Source organism: Thamnophis sirtalis, unplaced genomic scaffold (assembly GCF_051295495.1).
Source record: "Thamnophis sirtalis isolate CommonGarterSnake01/CBP01778 unplaced genomic scaffold, rThaSir2_p1.2 scaffold_3, whole genome shotgun sequence".
NCBI classification, from domain to species: domain Eukaryota; kingdom Metazoa; phylum Chordata; class Lepidosauria; order Squamata; family Natricidae; genus Thamnophis; species Thamnophis sirtalis.
Genome location: NW_028261383.1, coordinates 112,397,737 through 112,414,535, shown reverse-complemented (window position 1 = coordinate 112,414,535; position 16,799 = coordinate 112,397,737). Strand labels below are relative to the sequence as shown.

Sequence of the window (16,799 nt, the reverse complement as noted above, 5' to 3'; positions counted from 1 at the left end):
GTAAAACCTTAATCAATTTCTTTTCTAGGTCCAGTAAAGCAACCTTTTTTCAAACTATTCCCTTGACCTGTTACAGTAGAACTTCTGGTCACAACCATAATTAGTTCCATAACTTTGGTCGCAAACCAATTTGGTTGTGACCTGAACCTAATTTTGAAAATTTGGCACTTATAAAAAAATCGGCCATGAAAAAAAATACTGTGATTTTTTTGGTTGGAACCTGATTTGGTCATCAGAAGCATTCATGACAAGAGATTCTACTGTAGTTATAAATCCACTTTCAATGTCATCTCTATCTTGTCAGTGAAAAATTGTTCTACATTATTACGTCAATAACATCTTTTGGACATAGTCTATCTATAGAAAGAGATGCCATTACTGATATAGTTGTTACTGTGGGTAATATTTTTTGATTCCATTCTTCAAAAGTCTTCTTCAGTATTTTCACTGTTAGAATTTTGTGAAAGTTCTAACAGGTTTGCTGTTTGCCAGGTTTGTTAATCTTTTTTCTACCTAAAAATTTAGTCCTCTCTAGGTTACAGTCTTTTAAATAATTGCTTCATGAATGCTTGTAAGCACATACTTGTATCAACAGTGAGAATAATGAATCACCTTATGCCTTGGTGACTTCTTTTTTAATTGCCTTAAATTTTTCCAAGCATCAAGGTCCTTTCCAGTGAAGTTTTAACCATGTGCTTCCAGCAAGCAATTGGATTTTATTTCATCTGGTACTAAATTAATTTGTTCTTGCAGTTCAAGATGTTTTCAAACATATTATCCAACATAATTGAAAAGCATCAATTTTCAGCTTTTCTCATGGTCTAACTTTTGTAGCTCTAGGCCACAATTTGACAATATGTACCTTTATTTTTAATGTGATGCCTCTCTGCCCTCTCTATTTTGTCTGTTTCATAATAGTTTTTTCACATGTAGCAGACCTCCCTCAATAAACAAACAAACAAATATCTTTTACTTCAGAAAGTTCCAGGTGTTTTTCCAAAGAAGTCTTTCATTACTCATCCTTCAAAATTAACCTCCATTTTTATGAAAAGAAATAAGTCATATTTATTTGCCCTTTCATTGCACCCAAAATCAGCTGCCTAAAATGGCTACTGTAGGCTACTGTCCTGTGAAATGACCAACTTTGACACTTTGCCTTACAAAGCAGGGCATGGTAAATATGCTTAGATGATGAGCACTGCTTTCTTAGAAACACTTCTAGAAGAGGTTTATGCAACAATGCAACATATTAGAGCAATTTCTTGCAGAAACAAAAAAGAGGAAATTTCTTGTCACTCATTCGGGACAAGAAGATTAATAATGGAGGAAGAACTTCAGACACCTAGAAGAAGAGGTATGAAGGGGAAGAAAATATCTTTGGAAGAGATTAATTATTTTTTGTTTAGCCTCTATTGCAATTAATTCTAACATAATTAGTAAAAAAAGATGAAGGCCATTTAGGCTGGTGTTATAGGAAGTACAGTATTTTGATAATTGATTCTGAGCCAACTGAGGAAGAAAAAAATTAAACAATTCCCATAATCAGACCTATCTTTGTTCATTTGATTTGAGAAGTATTATTTAATTTTTTGTTTCTTAGAATCATAGAAATTTGTTTTTTTTATCTTTGTGTGTATGGTCATTAAATGCTAAGATCTATATGTTTTAAGAAACTGCTGCACGTTTGGGGAAGGGAAATATATATATATATTTGTTTGGAAAGTTTCTAATTTGATGGCTATTTAGATTGAGTTTTCAATCCAAGAGAAATAACATTGTATAAAGTCTACATAGTTAATAGATACTAAAGTTAAGTGTAACTCATGGTCAACTTTTGAACAAACCAAATAGTTTTATCTGAATAAACACTCAAATCTTTAGATTAGAACAGATTAAATTTTTGATAGCCATGGCTGCCTTTTCCCTATTTCTCCTTTTGATCAACTTTGTCTATTACTAATTCTCATCTTTTTCGAATTGATTATTTCTTAGATCATACTGTTTGGTTCAGGAATAGGAAGCATATTCTATTATGGGTCACGATGGGCATTGCCTTTGTGCTACTCCTAGCTCTTTCCTTCCAGAGCCTCAGAAATGGTAAGTTTGATAAGAAAGAAGCAATTTTCCATGGGAAGATATTATCAATTTGGCATATCCTGGGATTAGAGATAGCAACAACAGAAAATAGGATATTGATGTGAGAAACTTCTATTTAAATGTGTAAAGTGTATCTCAAGACAATGTGAGCATCTTAAAAACTACCACATATTATGTCAATAAATATTTATGTGAGGTGCTCTCTGAGCTTGGTGATGATTTTACCTAGTTTTACCTGTAAGAAACAACCAAGCTCAGACAGCACCAAGAACCCCTCATTTCAATTCTGAGCTACTGATATTCTCCCTTATTGAAACATTTATGTCTCTGGCTTTAGTAAGTATTCAAGATGTCACAAAATGTTATTTTTGCTGCAACCATTTAACACAGTTATTCCTTCTGGAAATTGATACTGATTGTGGATAGGGAGTTATATTCACATAATAGTAATTACATAATTAGTTTATGTTAAAATATGTTGGTGTATGTATGTTAAGATAAAAGACTGAGCTATCCCTTATCTTTGCCTTCATACAAAATGCTTATGAGAGTAACTAATTGTTCTTATTATTTAATTGGAGAGCAAAAGAGACCAAGAATAACTTCTCACGATTTATTTTGTATCACATACTCCTTTACTGTATATTTTAATTATTTTGATGCTATTTTAATTTTGGCCTTTAATTGCATAATTAGTTTATGTTAAAATATGTTGCTGTGTGTATGTTAAGATAAAAGACTGAGCTATCCTTATTTTTGCCTTCATACAAAATGCTTATGAGAGTCACTAATTGCTCTCATTATTTAATTGGAAAGCAAAAGAGACCAAGAATAACTTGTCATGATTTATTTTGTATCACATACCCCTATACCGTATATTTTAATTATTTTGATGCTATTTTAATTTTGGCCATCTTTAAAACAATTTGGTAACTTTTGTTAACAAGAAATTAAATAATAGAATTAGCAGTTGCTTTGTTCTTAATGCCAACGTTTCTTCTGTTGATACATAAAAAAAAGTTGACTGATATATGTTTGCAGTTTTGTTCCAATTAATTAGTCTTTATGTCATTTTTATTTATGATATTATGTAATCAATCAAATATACAAGAGCTTGAGATTTGCTGTACATGAAGGATTAAATATTTCATTTATTCATCTAGCTATTCATAAATGAATGGATGACCAAGATTCAGACAAGACTGTTAATCTCCTGGATCTAGAACAGAAATTCCTTGCTTTTCCAGCCAGTAGTATGAAACTGATAAATATTTTTAATTCAGACAGCTATCAGAGCATACTGTAAAGCTCAATACAGACCCTAGAAGCTATTGCCAGAAAAGAAACTGTCTCTGAGAGTGTGTAAACAGACACAAGACTGCATAGCTTGATACATAAAGTAAAGATCATGGCTTTCTCATTCTGACTACTAATGGAAAAAATACACGACTTGTAAATCTGGTTCTGTGTGATTTGCACTCCAATAGTTAGACAGTCCTGTAATTGCATCAAAATTACATATGAGTTTGTTTACTCAGTATACCAAATCCTTACTGATCTGAATTACAAAGTGAAGCCAAAACACGAGTTTCTTGCACAATCTTGTCCCAATTGTTTTAAATAAACAGTTTTCTTTATTTCCCAAAATTGTCTATGATGCTGAATGCACATTTCCAAAGACAGGTGTTTCAAAAAACCCATCAGCTGTGATCTCTATTATGAAAGATCTCTAAGGTAGAAGGCTGAAAAAAACCTTTTTTGTCATTAAAAACGTTCAGTCATATTTGTTTATTTTGTTATTTGTTCATTTGAAAGCTCCCTCTCAAAATTGAGAAACAAATCTTCCTTTTGGAAGAAATTGTTGAAGAATGTGGAGTAATCAGTGATGGCTCATTCATTTCATTTTAAGGCCATTTTTATGGCTACATTTGAGTACCCTTGCTAGAAGTGTGCAAAGCAGAGAAAACGCTCAATATTCAAACTAATAGATTTTCCTTCTGTCTAGATTCAGAAGCCTCCAAAGATATCAACAAACAGAACAGAGAATTATCATTATTATGTAACAGTAAGTCATTCTCTTATACCACTTGAACAAATTGTTTGACCCAATTCCCTTTCCCTTTTTTGTTGTGAAGAATCCTGTAGTACTGTATTACATTTCAAAATACATATATAAATAAAGTTAACTGCATTTTGAAAAAAACACCAGAAAACAGCAAGCATGAAGATTGAAAGGTTTACAAGATGGAGACCTTTTATCTGCAGGGATTAGCAATCCACAATTATATATGAGCTGCAGTGGCGCAGTGGTTAGACTGCAGTACTGCAGACTACATCTGCTGATCACCAGCTGCCAGCAGTTTGGCAGATTGAATCTCTGGAGGTTCAAAGTTGACTCAGCCTTCCATCCTTCTGAGGTTAGTAAAATGAGGACTCAGCTTGTTTCAGGAAATACGCTCACTCTGTAAACCGCTTAGAGAGGGCTGTAAAGCACTGTGAAGCGGTATATAAGCCTAAGTGCTATTGCTATATGTTGCCCCCTTTTTATTGATTCCCATATAATTTGGAATATATAAAGTTACGGTAGATGTGGATACTCCATATAGATCTCAGTCAGGGGAGCAAGTCCTTTTCTGAATCATAGTCTGAGCTGAACAGCATTTCTACGGTTCCTCTAATTATGTGAATTTAGTTTGCAGTTGCATGAAAATGAAGGGGAAGTAGACAAAAAAAACAAGTTCTTATGTACTGGAGTGACCCAAGCCATCCCCCCATTTATGACTTGTAGCATTTTCTAGAGCCACCCAGACATTGTGGGTGGTTAATATTACAGTAACAAATCACATTTGCTACAGCCCCAGTGTTAGTGAATAACGCCATATGTATCAGTGAAGATCTTGCTAAATGCTGAGCTACTAATTGGGAGGTTCCTCATTCAAATCTTGCTTCATTCCTGAAAGGATGTAGGAAGGAATCATTAGCCTTTCTCAGAAAGCCCTGCCTTACAGTCTGTAATGTGGAAACAAATAACAAAATGTAGAGTTGTTGGACACAACAAGTGGCATTTGGTTGTGACAAGCATGAAAACATCACTGTTTACCATTGTTTATTAGTAGACAAAGTCATGAGCTTAGATTCAATTTTTTTCATTAAGTAAGATATTGTTAGCAATCTTTTGTATTACAGTTTTTTTGATTCTGGAATAAAAACCAGTCTTTTCCACCCACTTGGCCATTGCTGCATTTTCCATACTTGCTTTCAAACTTCAAGTTATGTGTTAAGATTGTAATATTTTAAATAGGGTTTCTAATATTTCATTGGCTTCCTCAGCTTTGTTTTAGCAGTATTTTCTAAATCTCATTTAATCTTATTTCCCAGAATGTTTGGCTTTAGTTTTTTTAATGCACTTTACAAGATAGTTCAGGACATGAAATTTTGTACTAAAATGTACAAGCAACCCTTGAAGCTTAAACAGAGTGGCAGGCTTAGCTATTTGAAAGGATGTTCTGAACTGTTATAATAAAATTCATTGTTGATTAGAGTGGCATCTTTTACTTCTTACTTGTAATGACAAAACTGAATTTCAGACTCTGGGAAATTGGATGAATTCAAAACAGAAATTGCTAACGATATCAGACAAGTGTGTGGAAATGTAAGCACTTTCAAAGGTAAGTGGTATCATTCTTATGGGGCTGGGGATTGAGGTAAATGACCTCTTAGATACACTCTCATATTATGCATTGTATTTGCATGCTATTCTTGAGCATTTACTTAAAGGGATTCGCATGCTGACATCTCTGCCATATGTATGCAGACTTTTAATCAAAATCAGATACCTCCTAAGAGATCTGTAAGATTGTCCTTGGGCATTAATATGTTATTACTCTATTATTGCCATTTTTTGTTTTTTGTTGTTGTTTCTGATGGTTTAAATCTTATATATACCATTCAGAATCACAATTAATAAGATGGGCAACTATCGAATGAATGAATGAATGAATGAATGAATGAATGAATGAATGAGCAAATGATCCCTCAACTATTTCAACCATATTGTTGCAATATAAAAATGTCCAGGAGCCTGGAGAGAGTCCTGTGACATGGCATTCAATTCTTCCTTACAAACTGAGATAGAGCCATTAACAAACACTATAGCTATTCAGCCAACTAATTTATTAGGTACAAAACCATTTAGACTTCAAAAGTATCACTAACATCGTGAATTCAGACCAGAAGTATATGAATAGCCATTATTCTTTCAAGCACTTTGAACAGGATCCTAAATACATATTACAAGGAACTTTTTTTCTTAGTTTACTCATCAGTTTTATCATCCATTATTTGTCTTTAGCATTTTGTGAGCTGTCTTTATTTTATGTGATATTATTATATTGGATATTATTTTTATGTGATTCCAGGAAATGGGTGGAAATTCCTGGAATTACATAAAAATAATAAAGCTTATAACAGATACATTAAATAAGATCAACTGTAGATTGTGTGTGTGTGTGTGTGTGTTTCTGTGTTGGTGTATATGCTTATGTACAGACTCTGAACTAGTAATCAAAACAGTATTGTGGTATAGTGCTAGATATGCTACATCAAGCCTTGCAACATATACTATAATATGAAGAGTGTGTTATCCTCATGCCATGTTCCCTATATGCATCTGGCTAACCAGTGTGAAAACAGAATATTGGGCTAGAGTCTCTGGACATTTAATCTGTTCCAACAAATTGTTCTTTTTAACAAAGGTGCAAACCAGAAAAACATAGGAATATGTGGAGGAAGCATTTTCTAGGGTGTCACTGTCACATTTATTTGCTACATCTGGGGGTCTTCTCTGCTTCTCATAGCTGATTTGGCAAAGAACTGCCATTTGAGTCCTGTGTTAGAAACACTGGAAGAGCTCAAAAGAGACAATGCTAGAATTGCAGAAGATGTGATGCAGATCCTGGACGCAGTACGTAACTTCACGGGTGAGTGGTTTATAGCCACAGAATGGGTTTGCGGGCTGCTGTCAGCCCTTTAAGGAAAACCAAGACAGGAAACAGGTTCTACAAGAATAACTGGAACTCTGCTCTATTGATAGACTATAGCAAAATAATCTTTGAAATGCAAGGTGCCCAGAGTCATTGACTGAGAAGGGCGACTATAGAAATTTGAATGAATGAATGAGTGAATATCTTTTTTCCCCCCGTTCAAGGTTTTTTATTTTTTAATACAAATTATACATATTATAGGAACAAAGAGTTGTCTGGGTCTTTTCTTTTACTTCCTCTCAATTACACAGTCTTTTTTACATCATAGTTTTGTTTTCGCTTTCAGCCAAATTATTCTCTTCCATTATTTTTCAACTTTATAGTTATTTTTTCTTAATACGTAAACAATATCTTCACTTGCCCCTTCAACGTTACACCAAATGTTCATTTCTTATTTTCTCCATTGGTATATTTTGCTATAAATATCATACATCCTCTAATTCAATTTAAGCATAGAGAGCATTTCTTGCAATTTTTTTCTACCACTAACTATATACAATCATTTCTTTATTTCTTAATTAATTACATAACAATAACAATCTTACTACTATTCTCTTTAGTCTACTAATATAACTCTTTTTCCCTTTCTTTCTCTTTTAACCATTTTCTCTTGGGATCCCTAAAATCCCAGTTTTAATTTTTTTCTTTCTTCCCCCCTTTCCCCTAATTTCTTCTTTTTCTTTCCCCTATTTTTGTGGTAATTGTATCTTTTCTTCAGCATATTTACTTTTATTATTCTAGTAATTTCCCCCAGGGTTTTTCCTGTTCCCCTCCTTTCCTTACTATTTTGTGGTTTCTTTTTTGGGCGATCTCCCACTTTATGTACAGCACCTTTACGGGTACTGCACTGCACCTTTGTGACTGTAAATCCCAGTGAAATCTTATATCTGCATTTTATTTTCAATTCGTCTTTTTTCCACCTTATCTTCTCCTATTTTTACCCCCTCTTCTCCTATTTGTTCTTCTGTATATCCCCTTTCAGTTCCTAGCTTTACTTTACCACTTAATGTTTCACGTGTGCTTTTCAACATCACAAATAATTCATCATACATCCACATCTCCATTTTGCAAGTTTAATTATTTTAACAGATTTTCAAATTTTGGGGTTATACCACATTTAGTGGCAAAGTTAGGGTCTTCCAAATTCTGTTACTCAATTTTAAAATTAATCCAGTCCAGTCCACGTTTTTCTCTTCCACAGCTGTAGATAGGATAGTTGCAGTCAAAACAATATTGCAAAGGCAGCTCCCACAGCCTTTGCAATATTATTTTGACTGCAACTATCTACATCTGTGGAAGAGAATCCAAGGTCACACTGCGGCTGTAACTCTCACTCCTCCCCTTTTTTTTCTTTCAAAGTGTTTTAAATCCACAAAAAATAAAAATAAAATAAGGAGAAGGATTTCCCTCTGTTATTATTGTTGTTATTATTATTATTTCTTCACTAGCCAGTGTAGTCTTTTCTGCTCACAGGTAAATGGCTCTCTCCAAATCGCAATGCAATCCCACAGCTAGCTGTCAATAGCTGTTCAAAAACATTTTTAATCCACAGAGACTAAATCAGATAAGGAGAGAAGAGACTTCCCAAAGGGCTCTTCCTTTTAGTTGTTAAACTAAAACCAGTGAGTGAGTTAATATCTTGAAAGCTTGGCTGGGCTTTTTCGTCCCTCCCTCTTAAACCCCAGGAGTTAAATTTGAGATATTTTTTATGTTTTCTTCATTTCCTGGGCTTAAAAATGTTTTTGCTAATGTTCATAGCAGTTTCTGCAAGGTAATCTTTGTGGCTCTCTTCAACTACAACTATGATTGTATTGCACTTCTATCCCACTCTTCTTTTCTCCCAGTTTGAAAAAAAAAGAAGAAATATATGTTCTAGTACTAGTGTTGCTCCTTATCAGCCCTTTAATTTTACCGTTTCACATTTTATTAATATAGGATATGGATATAGTGATGGCTATTGGCTGATTTTGTTTAAAAGAAATTAATCAGATTAATGGAAAGAAGACTTTGTAGTGTTGAGAACTAAGTAGAAATCCCAGGCTACATTTTTCTGTGACTCTCTCAGAGATGATGGTGAGAGCTGCATTGCAGGGTTCCACCACAAATGCGCGCACAACAAAAGCGCGCCTGACTAAACCGCGGTGACTAAAGTGCGGTGACAAAACCGCACGACGAATGAGCGACAAATGAGCCCTAAAGCGTGCCGAAAAAAGCGCGCCGACAGAAGCGCGCTGTAACGTAACCCTAAACCTAACCCTAAACCTAACCCTAAACCTAACCCTAAACCTAACCCTAAACCTAACCCTAAACCTAACCCTAAACCTAACCCTAAACCTAACCCTAAACCTAACCCTAAACCTAACCCTAAACCTAACCCTAAACCTAACCCTAAACCTTACCTTAAATTAAATCGCGCTTCTGTCGGCGCGCTTTTGACATCGCGGTTTTAGCGACGCGGTGTTGTCGGCGCGCTTATGACATTCGCGCTTTTGTCGGGTCACGGCATTGCAGTGGTGGGTTCCGGATCCCGATGCAACCAGTACGCTGTGATGGGGCTGGGCATCCACCACGTGCACGCACGCTGTGCATGTGTGCATACCTATCGCTCGTGACTCTCCAGCTGCTCAGCGGAGTGTCGTGCAGGCACCGTATGCTCCCTACACATGCGCAAATGGCTCAGTTGGGTCAAATACAGGTAAAGACAGGGGGCGGGCGGGTGGACCCTCTGGAGCACCGTACTGGAACGGTACCTGGTGCTCCCCGCAGGCACCGGTACACCCATACCAGTACGTACCACTGCTGGATTGCGTGAAAAGCTCATCTAAGGAAGCCTCATCCAAGTGTCACCTTATTTTCCCAGATGCTGCCTCTTTTTCCATGGCCTCTTCTTTAGCAGGATTTTGGCTTTTCCTGCTGGGTGTTTGACTTCTGTTTGTTCCTTGTGACACCTATGGCCACAGAGCTCCAAAGCACATATCATTCTTTCTCTCCCTTCCATATCACAGATATGAAAATATCACTGTTTTCCAGTCTAAACATTTGACTGACTGTGCAACAAAGCAGGGTAATAATAATCTGATCAGACTTGTCTAGAAAAAATTAAAGGGTTGTCACAACTCATACCTGTTTTGCTTGGACAAGCCCACAATAGCTTTGACCAGGCAAAGCAGGGGCAAATTTAGAGTAACTTGTGAATGGTGGTTAAAATCATGGATCTAGTATCTATAAAAATATCCCAATTACATCCCAATTACAAAATCATCCCAAGCAGATGCTTTGTGCTAACAACTGATGACTTCAACCTTATAAGTAGTAATACAACCTCCACATTCTTTCAATCATCTGCCGATACAATAGTGAAATTCAGTGTTTTTATCCATTACTTTCACATTTCTACACTTTCAAAATTGAGATGTTTTTGATGGCGAAAAGAGAATAGTTAAAGATGCCTATCTCCTAATAGTGCTGAAAAAAGTAAAGGGCAAGCCAAGAAGGAATGACGTGTCTTTTTGTAAATTGCTCAATACTAATTCTAGTGAACTCTCATGAGTCGTTTTATGAATTTATTCATTAAGTTCTTCTTCCATTTTAGGTAATAAAGATTATATAACATCGCTTTATTGCAAATCTATAGCAAAGTGTAGGAGTTGCTATGTATGGATTGCTTTGTATTACAAGTAGTCCTTGATTTGCAACAATTTGTTTAGTGACCACTCAAAATTGCAGAATCCCCATGATCATGTGATCAACATTCAGATGCTTGGCAACTAACTCATATTTATGATGGTTGCAGTGTCCCGGGGTCATTTTTTGCACCTTTCTGACAAGTAAAATCAATGGAGGAGCTAGACTCACTTAACAACTAGGTTACTAATTTAACAATTACAGTAATTCATTTAACAAATGTGGCAAGAAAGGTCATAAAATAGGGATAAAATTCACTTAACAACTGCCTTGCTTAACAACTGAAATTTTGGGGTCAATTGTGGTCATAAATCAAGGACTACCTGTATAGACACAGATGTAGTAACACACATTGTAGCCGTGAAATAATAAGTTAGCATCTTCTGTAAGTTTTATACATGTCATTTCAACAGAGGACAGATGAAATTAATTAAATACTCAAGCAGCATAAGGAAACTTTCAAACTTGACCTAGAGAAGCCCCATATAAAAATATTTCCACATGTTCCAGTTTTCCAGTTTGTCGTTTATCTTCGCAATAACAAATGTTAAGATATGGATGAATCCAAAGAATTCCTTTCTGAGAATACAGTGAATAAAATTTCACCAAATATACTTTAACATGGTGCCTTCCCATCTTTAAGATTAAAAACTCTTCTGCTCTCCATTCAGAGATAGGTTGCTCCCGGTTCAGCCCGGATCTGGCAAGCCAGTTGTAGCAGCGGCAGGAGACTCCAGTCACCCATCTGGATGAGCGGAGTCTCCTTCGCTCTCCATCGCCTGAACCAGTAGTAAAAAAATTGGCAACCCACCACTGTGTCCATCCTATAGTTCCAGGTTAGCCAGGGTCAATTGGAGCCATAACCTAACATATTGAGATGGATATGAAGTCCTACAAAGCACTCCTGTTTTCTCTGATTCTGCTCTCCTCCCTCTACCCAATTTTGGATTATTTCAGAGGTACACTGTACAACCTGTCCAGCTCACTGGCTGCCCTATCAAAACAGCTGCTACTTGTTTTCTTTCGCAAAGAACCCCTGGAAGATAGCTCAGCAGTCTTGTGAAAATGAAGATTCTCACCTGGTTATTTTGAACAGTGGGCTAGAACAGGTACATATTGATTTTGATTTTATCAAAACAAGGGGAGATATTGGAGGGGGTTCTGAGTTCCCAAAGGCGATATTTGAACAATATAATTCATATCTACAGAACTCTAGCTGTTAACCTGATCAAAGATGCCCAGTTCTTATTTAAATACTGAAAGTAGCTTTCATTTCAAATTCAATTCAGCTTACGTGATATTTTTCATGATTGATTTATTAAACCTTTTAAATGTAGTTTTTCAGTTCTCATAAGCAACCCTATAAAAGAGAAGTGAGAATTTTTTATTTTTTGCTTGGGCGAATCCACTATGGTTTGTCCACCCAGCCTGAGAACCACAAGGGGTATGATTAATGATGTTATGCTATTACCAGAGTGGGTGGAGCTGAAATGTTTGGCTTTTTGGGATGTGCTTTGGGGAATGGGAAAAAATATTAATGGGTAAAATTAGTGCTTTAAGTTTTGCAGACCTTAAAACGCACTTTTTCTACCTTTATTTTCCCTCCTTCCCCAAAACACAAAAATAGCCTGGTGAAGCTCTAGCAGGGGTACTCACATATTTTGAGGCTGTAAGCAGTATGCTGGAGCAATCCTGTGACCTACAGTCACAGTTCCCCATTCTGGACCTCAAAGAGCAAAACCAAGTAAAATCTATAAAGTAGCAAAACTGCTAAAACTTAAGATCAGAAGGAACTGAGTTAAAACCTTGCATTACATATGTGGAATAGACATGCTTTTATTGCCTATCTAAATGGTCTCACTGATAGACCAGAGCATAGGCAAAGGAATTCCTAACTAGGTGCTGCTACAAATGTTACAAATTTTACAGGTGCTAAATGTAATGATTCACATTTATTTTCTATATGCCCTGATTATGTGTATAAATCAAAGCTTCTAGTACATGATGAACATAGTCCTACTTTTTTTTATAAACAATGCCATAACCTTTTTCTCTTCCCCTTCTGGTAGAACTTTTTGGTAAAACATATGGGCCATGAGCAGGTGTTTTGGATAGGCTTGAGTGATGCTCACAAGGAAAACCAGTGGATCTGGGTGGATAATACAACTTTATCTTTGTCGTAAGTAAATTTAATTCTAATCCACTTAGTGGTAAAGTGTTTTGCATAGATAATCTGAAGAGAATATATCTTGGAAACTGAGATTTGTAGATTCCAGACTAGAAGTATCTATACTTCCATAAAATAGCGCAACTGTCCATTGGTGCATTCTGCAGCAACAAATGATACGGTTCCTTATACCTTACACCAGGAGTGTCCAAAATGTATGGCAGGGTATGCCATATAGTTGGTCTTGTACAGTGGTGGGATTCAAATAATTTAACAACCGGTTCTCTGCCCTAATGACCATCTGGGTAGGTGGGGCTCGGTGGTCATGTGACTGGGTGGACTTGGCCAACTCAAGGTCACTCAGGTCGATGAGTGCTTCGCCTTAGCTGTTACTATATAATAAGGGTTAACCGGAGAAGCAGTTTCTGTAAGCAGGTCAATAAAGATTAGGCTAGAAACAACACTAGAATGTTTCCTTCCTGCCTTCCTTACAGGATTAGCCCTGTAAAGTGGGAAAAAACAAAAGGAGATTTCTTCCAACAATCGGTTCTCCGAACTACTTAGAAAGTTACCAACCGGTTCTCCCGAATAGGTGCGAACTGGCTGAATCCCACCACTGGTCTTGTACCATAGGTGGGTTGCTCCCGGTTCGTCCCATATCAGCCAAACCAGTAGTAGCGGTGGTGGGAAGCTCTGTCCATCTGCTCAGACGCTTCTGTGCATCATAAGCACACATGGGAGCACACCCAAACCAGTAGTAACAAAATTGGCAACCCACCACTGTCTTGTACCTTCTTTTTTTCCTTATCTCCCTGCATGTTGTGGAGGCATCCCATGGTAAATGTTTGTGGGTACCCATCCTGCCCGGATTGTTCCCATAAGTACCTGATCTCCAGTTGTTTTGCTTACTGGCACTCACTCTGCCATATAGAGTTACTTTGAGCAAAGTGACGCTCTCTGTCTCTCAGCTCCAGGAGGAAGGTAAACTACAGTACTTCTGAAAATCTTGCCAAGAAAAGTACATAGATTTGTCCAGGCAATCACCAGAAGTCAAAATGGACTTGAAGGCACACACATCCTTTCGAAAAAACCTCTCCTATTCCACCATGCTTTCATAAACATTTTAGTATATAGTAGATCTTTTCTGAGCCTTCTAAGCCCTCTGAAGGCCAAAAGGGGAGAGAGAAATTAAAAAGGGACTGCCGTGCATATTTAAACCAAGACATATATTGGTTTTTGTGCTATTGTGTTAGGTATATCCTGTTAAAAATATATTATTATAATTCAAAATTTAAGGACTAATGTTTACAAAAAGGCGAAGAGATTGAATACTACCCAAGGGGTTGACATGAAACTCATTTGTAAGCATATTTTTCACTTTATGGAGAAAAACATATTCAACAATGATAAATTCTTGCGAAAAAAATTGTTTTGATGTCAGCATGATTTTTTTTTTTTGAGAAACTGACATCAAGGGGTTTTTTTGTTTTTTTTTGCAGACGGAAGCATATTTTGCTTTTTATCCTCTTTTCTTTTTTATTTTCATTTCCTCCTCAAAGTTACTGGAGCCTAAGTTAGATATATTATACAAAGTAATAAATGTGTGTGCCTGGAAATAAAAGCAGTTCCTCTTTGTTAACTTCTCTCTTTGCCTTTTTGAGAACTTTGAGGACTCTGATTATATTGTAGTTGCAGCCCATCTGGAGACTCTTGGGTTGATTGCCCTACATATCATGGTTGATTTGGAGCAATCAGGACTCTGCACACAATTCCGAATGTAGTTTACACAATGACATATGCTGATTGGTTTCTGACCAATAACCTTTTTTGCTCCCACCATTAGCTTTTGGGGGAATGGTGAACCCAATAACGCTGGATCAAATGAGGACTGTGCTACCCTGCGCATCACTGGGAAATGGAATGATGTCGCCTGCTCTGGAAACCAATACTGGATCTGTGAAAAGAAATGCTAGCCATGCTCCTGTCCGCAGTAGCCCTTTGCAAGCTTGAAAGAACTGCTATTATATTATCCTGGAAGCCTCCAGAATCATGTTCATATAACCCTTTTAAAAAATGCAGTAGCGAAGGCCTTCATCCTCTTCATCCTCCTCCCCCTCTCTCCTTCCCTAGCTTTTGTGCCCTCTCAATCTTGAATATTGATTGCATCTTTTGTTTTTCTCTTCACACAGTGGGGTTCACACTGAGTCATAGAGAAACAACTGCATGCAAACAGGTCTTCCTTCCTTCAAAGTAAGGGAGCAACTGTTACTTGCTGGAGCTTTATTTAAACTGCATCTGTGATCATGCTTGCTACGGTGTCCCAAGGGAATTGAATGCATTGCTTGCACATGACCGATATTTGTTACTTAACATGAAAAGTTGGAATATGTTTTTATGTTATTATGATTTTGTTATCCAGGGGTGGTAGGGCGCTAAGACTTCCTTCCTCCACATATATGTGAGCAGTGTTGCTTTCATCCTGATGCAGTAACAGGTGGAGAAAAATAAGCCATTGGAGGTAAAACCACAGAAAACTCTTATTCCTAAAGATTGCATGTCTCTTTTCTCTGCTTCCCACCTCAGCCTCTGCTGCAGTTAAGTAGCAGCTTCATTCAAGAAAAACAATTTTTAGTCAATATTTATCCACAATAGTTGCAAATCAAATATCTTGACAATTAGCTGCCGAAACTGTGCTTGTTCTCAATTATGCTCAAACAAGTTTCACAGGCAATTCTCTCCTCGGATTTTTTTTTTAACTCAGAAAATATGTACAAGGGTATAAACCAATAAATCAAAACAGAGAATTCATGTTGGTGAAAAATCATTAATGAATGAATGAATGAATGAATGAATGAATGAATGAATGAATGAATGGCAGACTTTATCTCAAGAAGGAAGCATTAAACATTTGACCAAATACAATGTTTGGCAATCATATTTAATTTTTATTAAAATATAAATGTTACGTTAACTATATTAGCCAATATAAATCCAGTTTGTGATAGATGAAACTTGTACTTAACAGAAGTCTTAATAATAATAACAATTCAACCTACTCTTTTATTTATTTATTCAATTTCTATAGTGACCCATCTTCCCACCTATTTATTTATTCAATTGCTATAGCAACCTATCTCTGGGCATCTTATAATTCTAAATTATAAAGCAATTTAAAAAACCTTAAAACAATAAAAGTACCCACAAAATAAATAAGTACAAACCACAGTTGTGATTATTAATCCTCTAATAGTAAAGCCACATTATCCTTAACCCATTCCGATACAGGGTCAAGTTTTTAAAGCCTTGTGAAAGGCCAACAGGGTTGAGACCATTCTAATCTCTAAGGAGAGATTATTCCGTAAGGTCAAGGCTACTGAAGAGAAAGCCCATCTTTTATACCCCACCAGTTGACCCTCTTTGGCTGATGGGATCTGCAGCTTGCACTATCTGTTGGAATGAGTTGGATGGGTAGAAACTCTTGGAAAAAGATGCTTCCTCAGGCAACCTGGTCCCAAGCCATGTAGGGCTTTAAAGATGACAACTAGCACCTTGAGTTGCATCTGGAAACACAGTGGCAGCCCGTGTAGCTCACAGAGTAGCAGTGTTACATGTGCCATGTAGCTGTCGCCATTTATTATCCATGCAGCATCACTTTGTACCAGTTAAAGTTTTTGAACGCTCTTCAAGGACAGCCCCATGATTATTTGCAATAATCCAAGTGAGAGGTTAAAAGGGCATGAGTGATGGTGAGCAAGACTTCCTAATCTAGGAATGGGTGCAACTGCCACATTACTGAAAGATGCTTAAAG

General features: G+C 36.5%; 1 protein-coding gene and 1 long non-coding RNA gene across 2 annotated transcripts in view; one reads left to right on the top strand and one right to left on the bottom strand.

Annotated features, from left to right (window-relative positions):
- The window catches only part of LOC148048109 (uncharacterized), a 74,469-nt gene that overhangs the window by 20,701 nt on the left and 36,969 nt on the right, over window positions 1-16,799 (bottom strand). The gene's annotated exons all lie outside the window — the stretch shown is intronic.
- Window positions 1,304-15,830, top strand: LOC106542402 (hepatic lectin). The gene is made up of 8 exons (XM_014058116.2): window positions 1,304-1,354; window positions 1,993-2,097; window positions 4,103-4,162; window positions 5,685-5,765; window positions 6,954-7,076; window positions 11,781-11,932; window positions 12,893-13,002; window positions 14,834-15,830. Exons 1-8 carry the CDS (start codon window positions 1,321-1,323, stop codon window positions 14,961-14,963), a joined length of 795 nt encoding a protein of 264 aa, XP_013913591.2. The 5' UTR covers window positions 1,304-1,320; the 3' UTR covers window positions 14,964-15,830.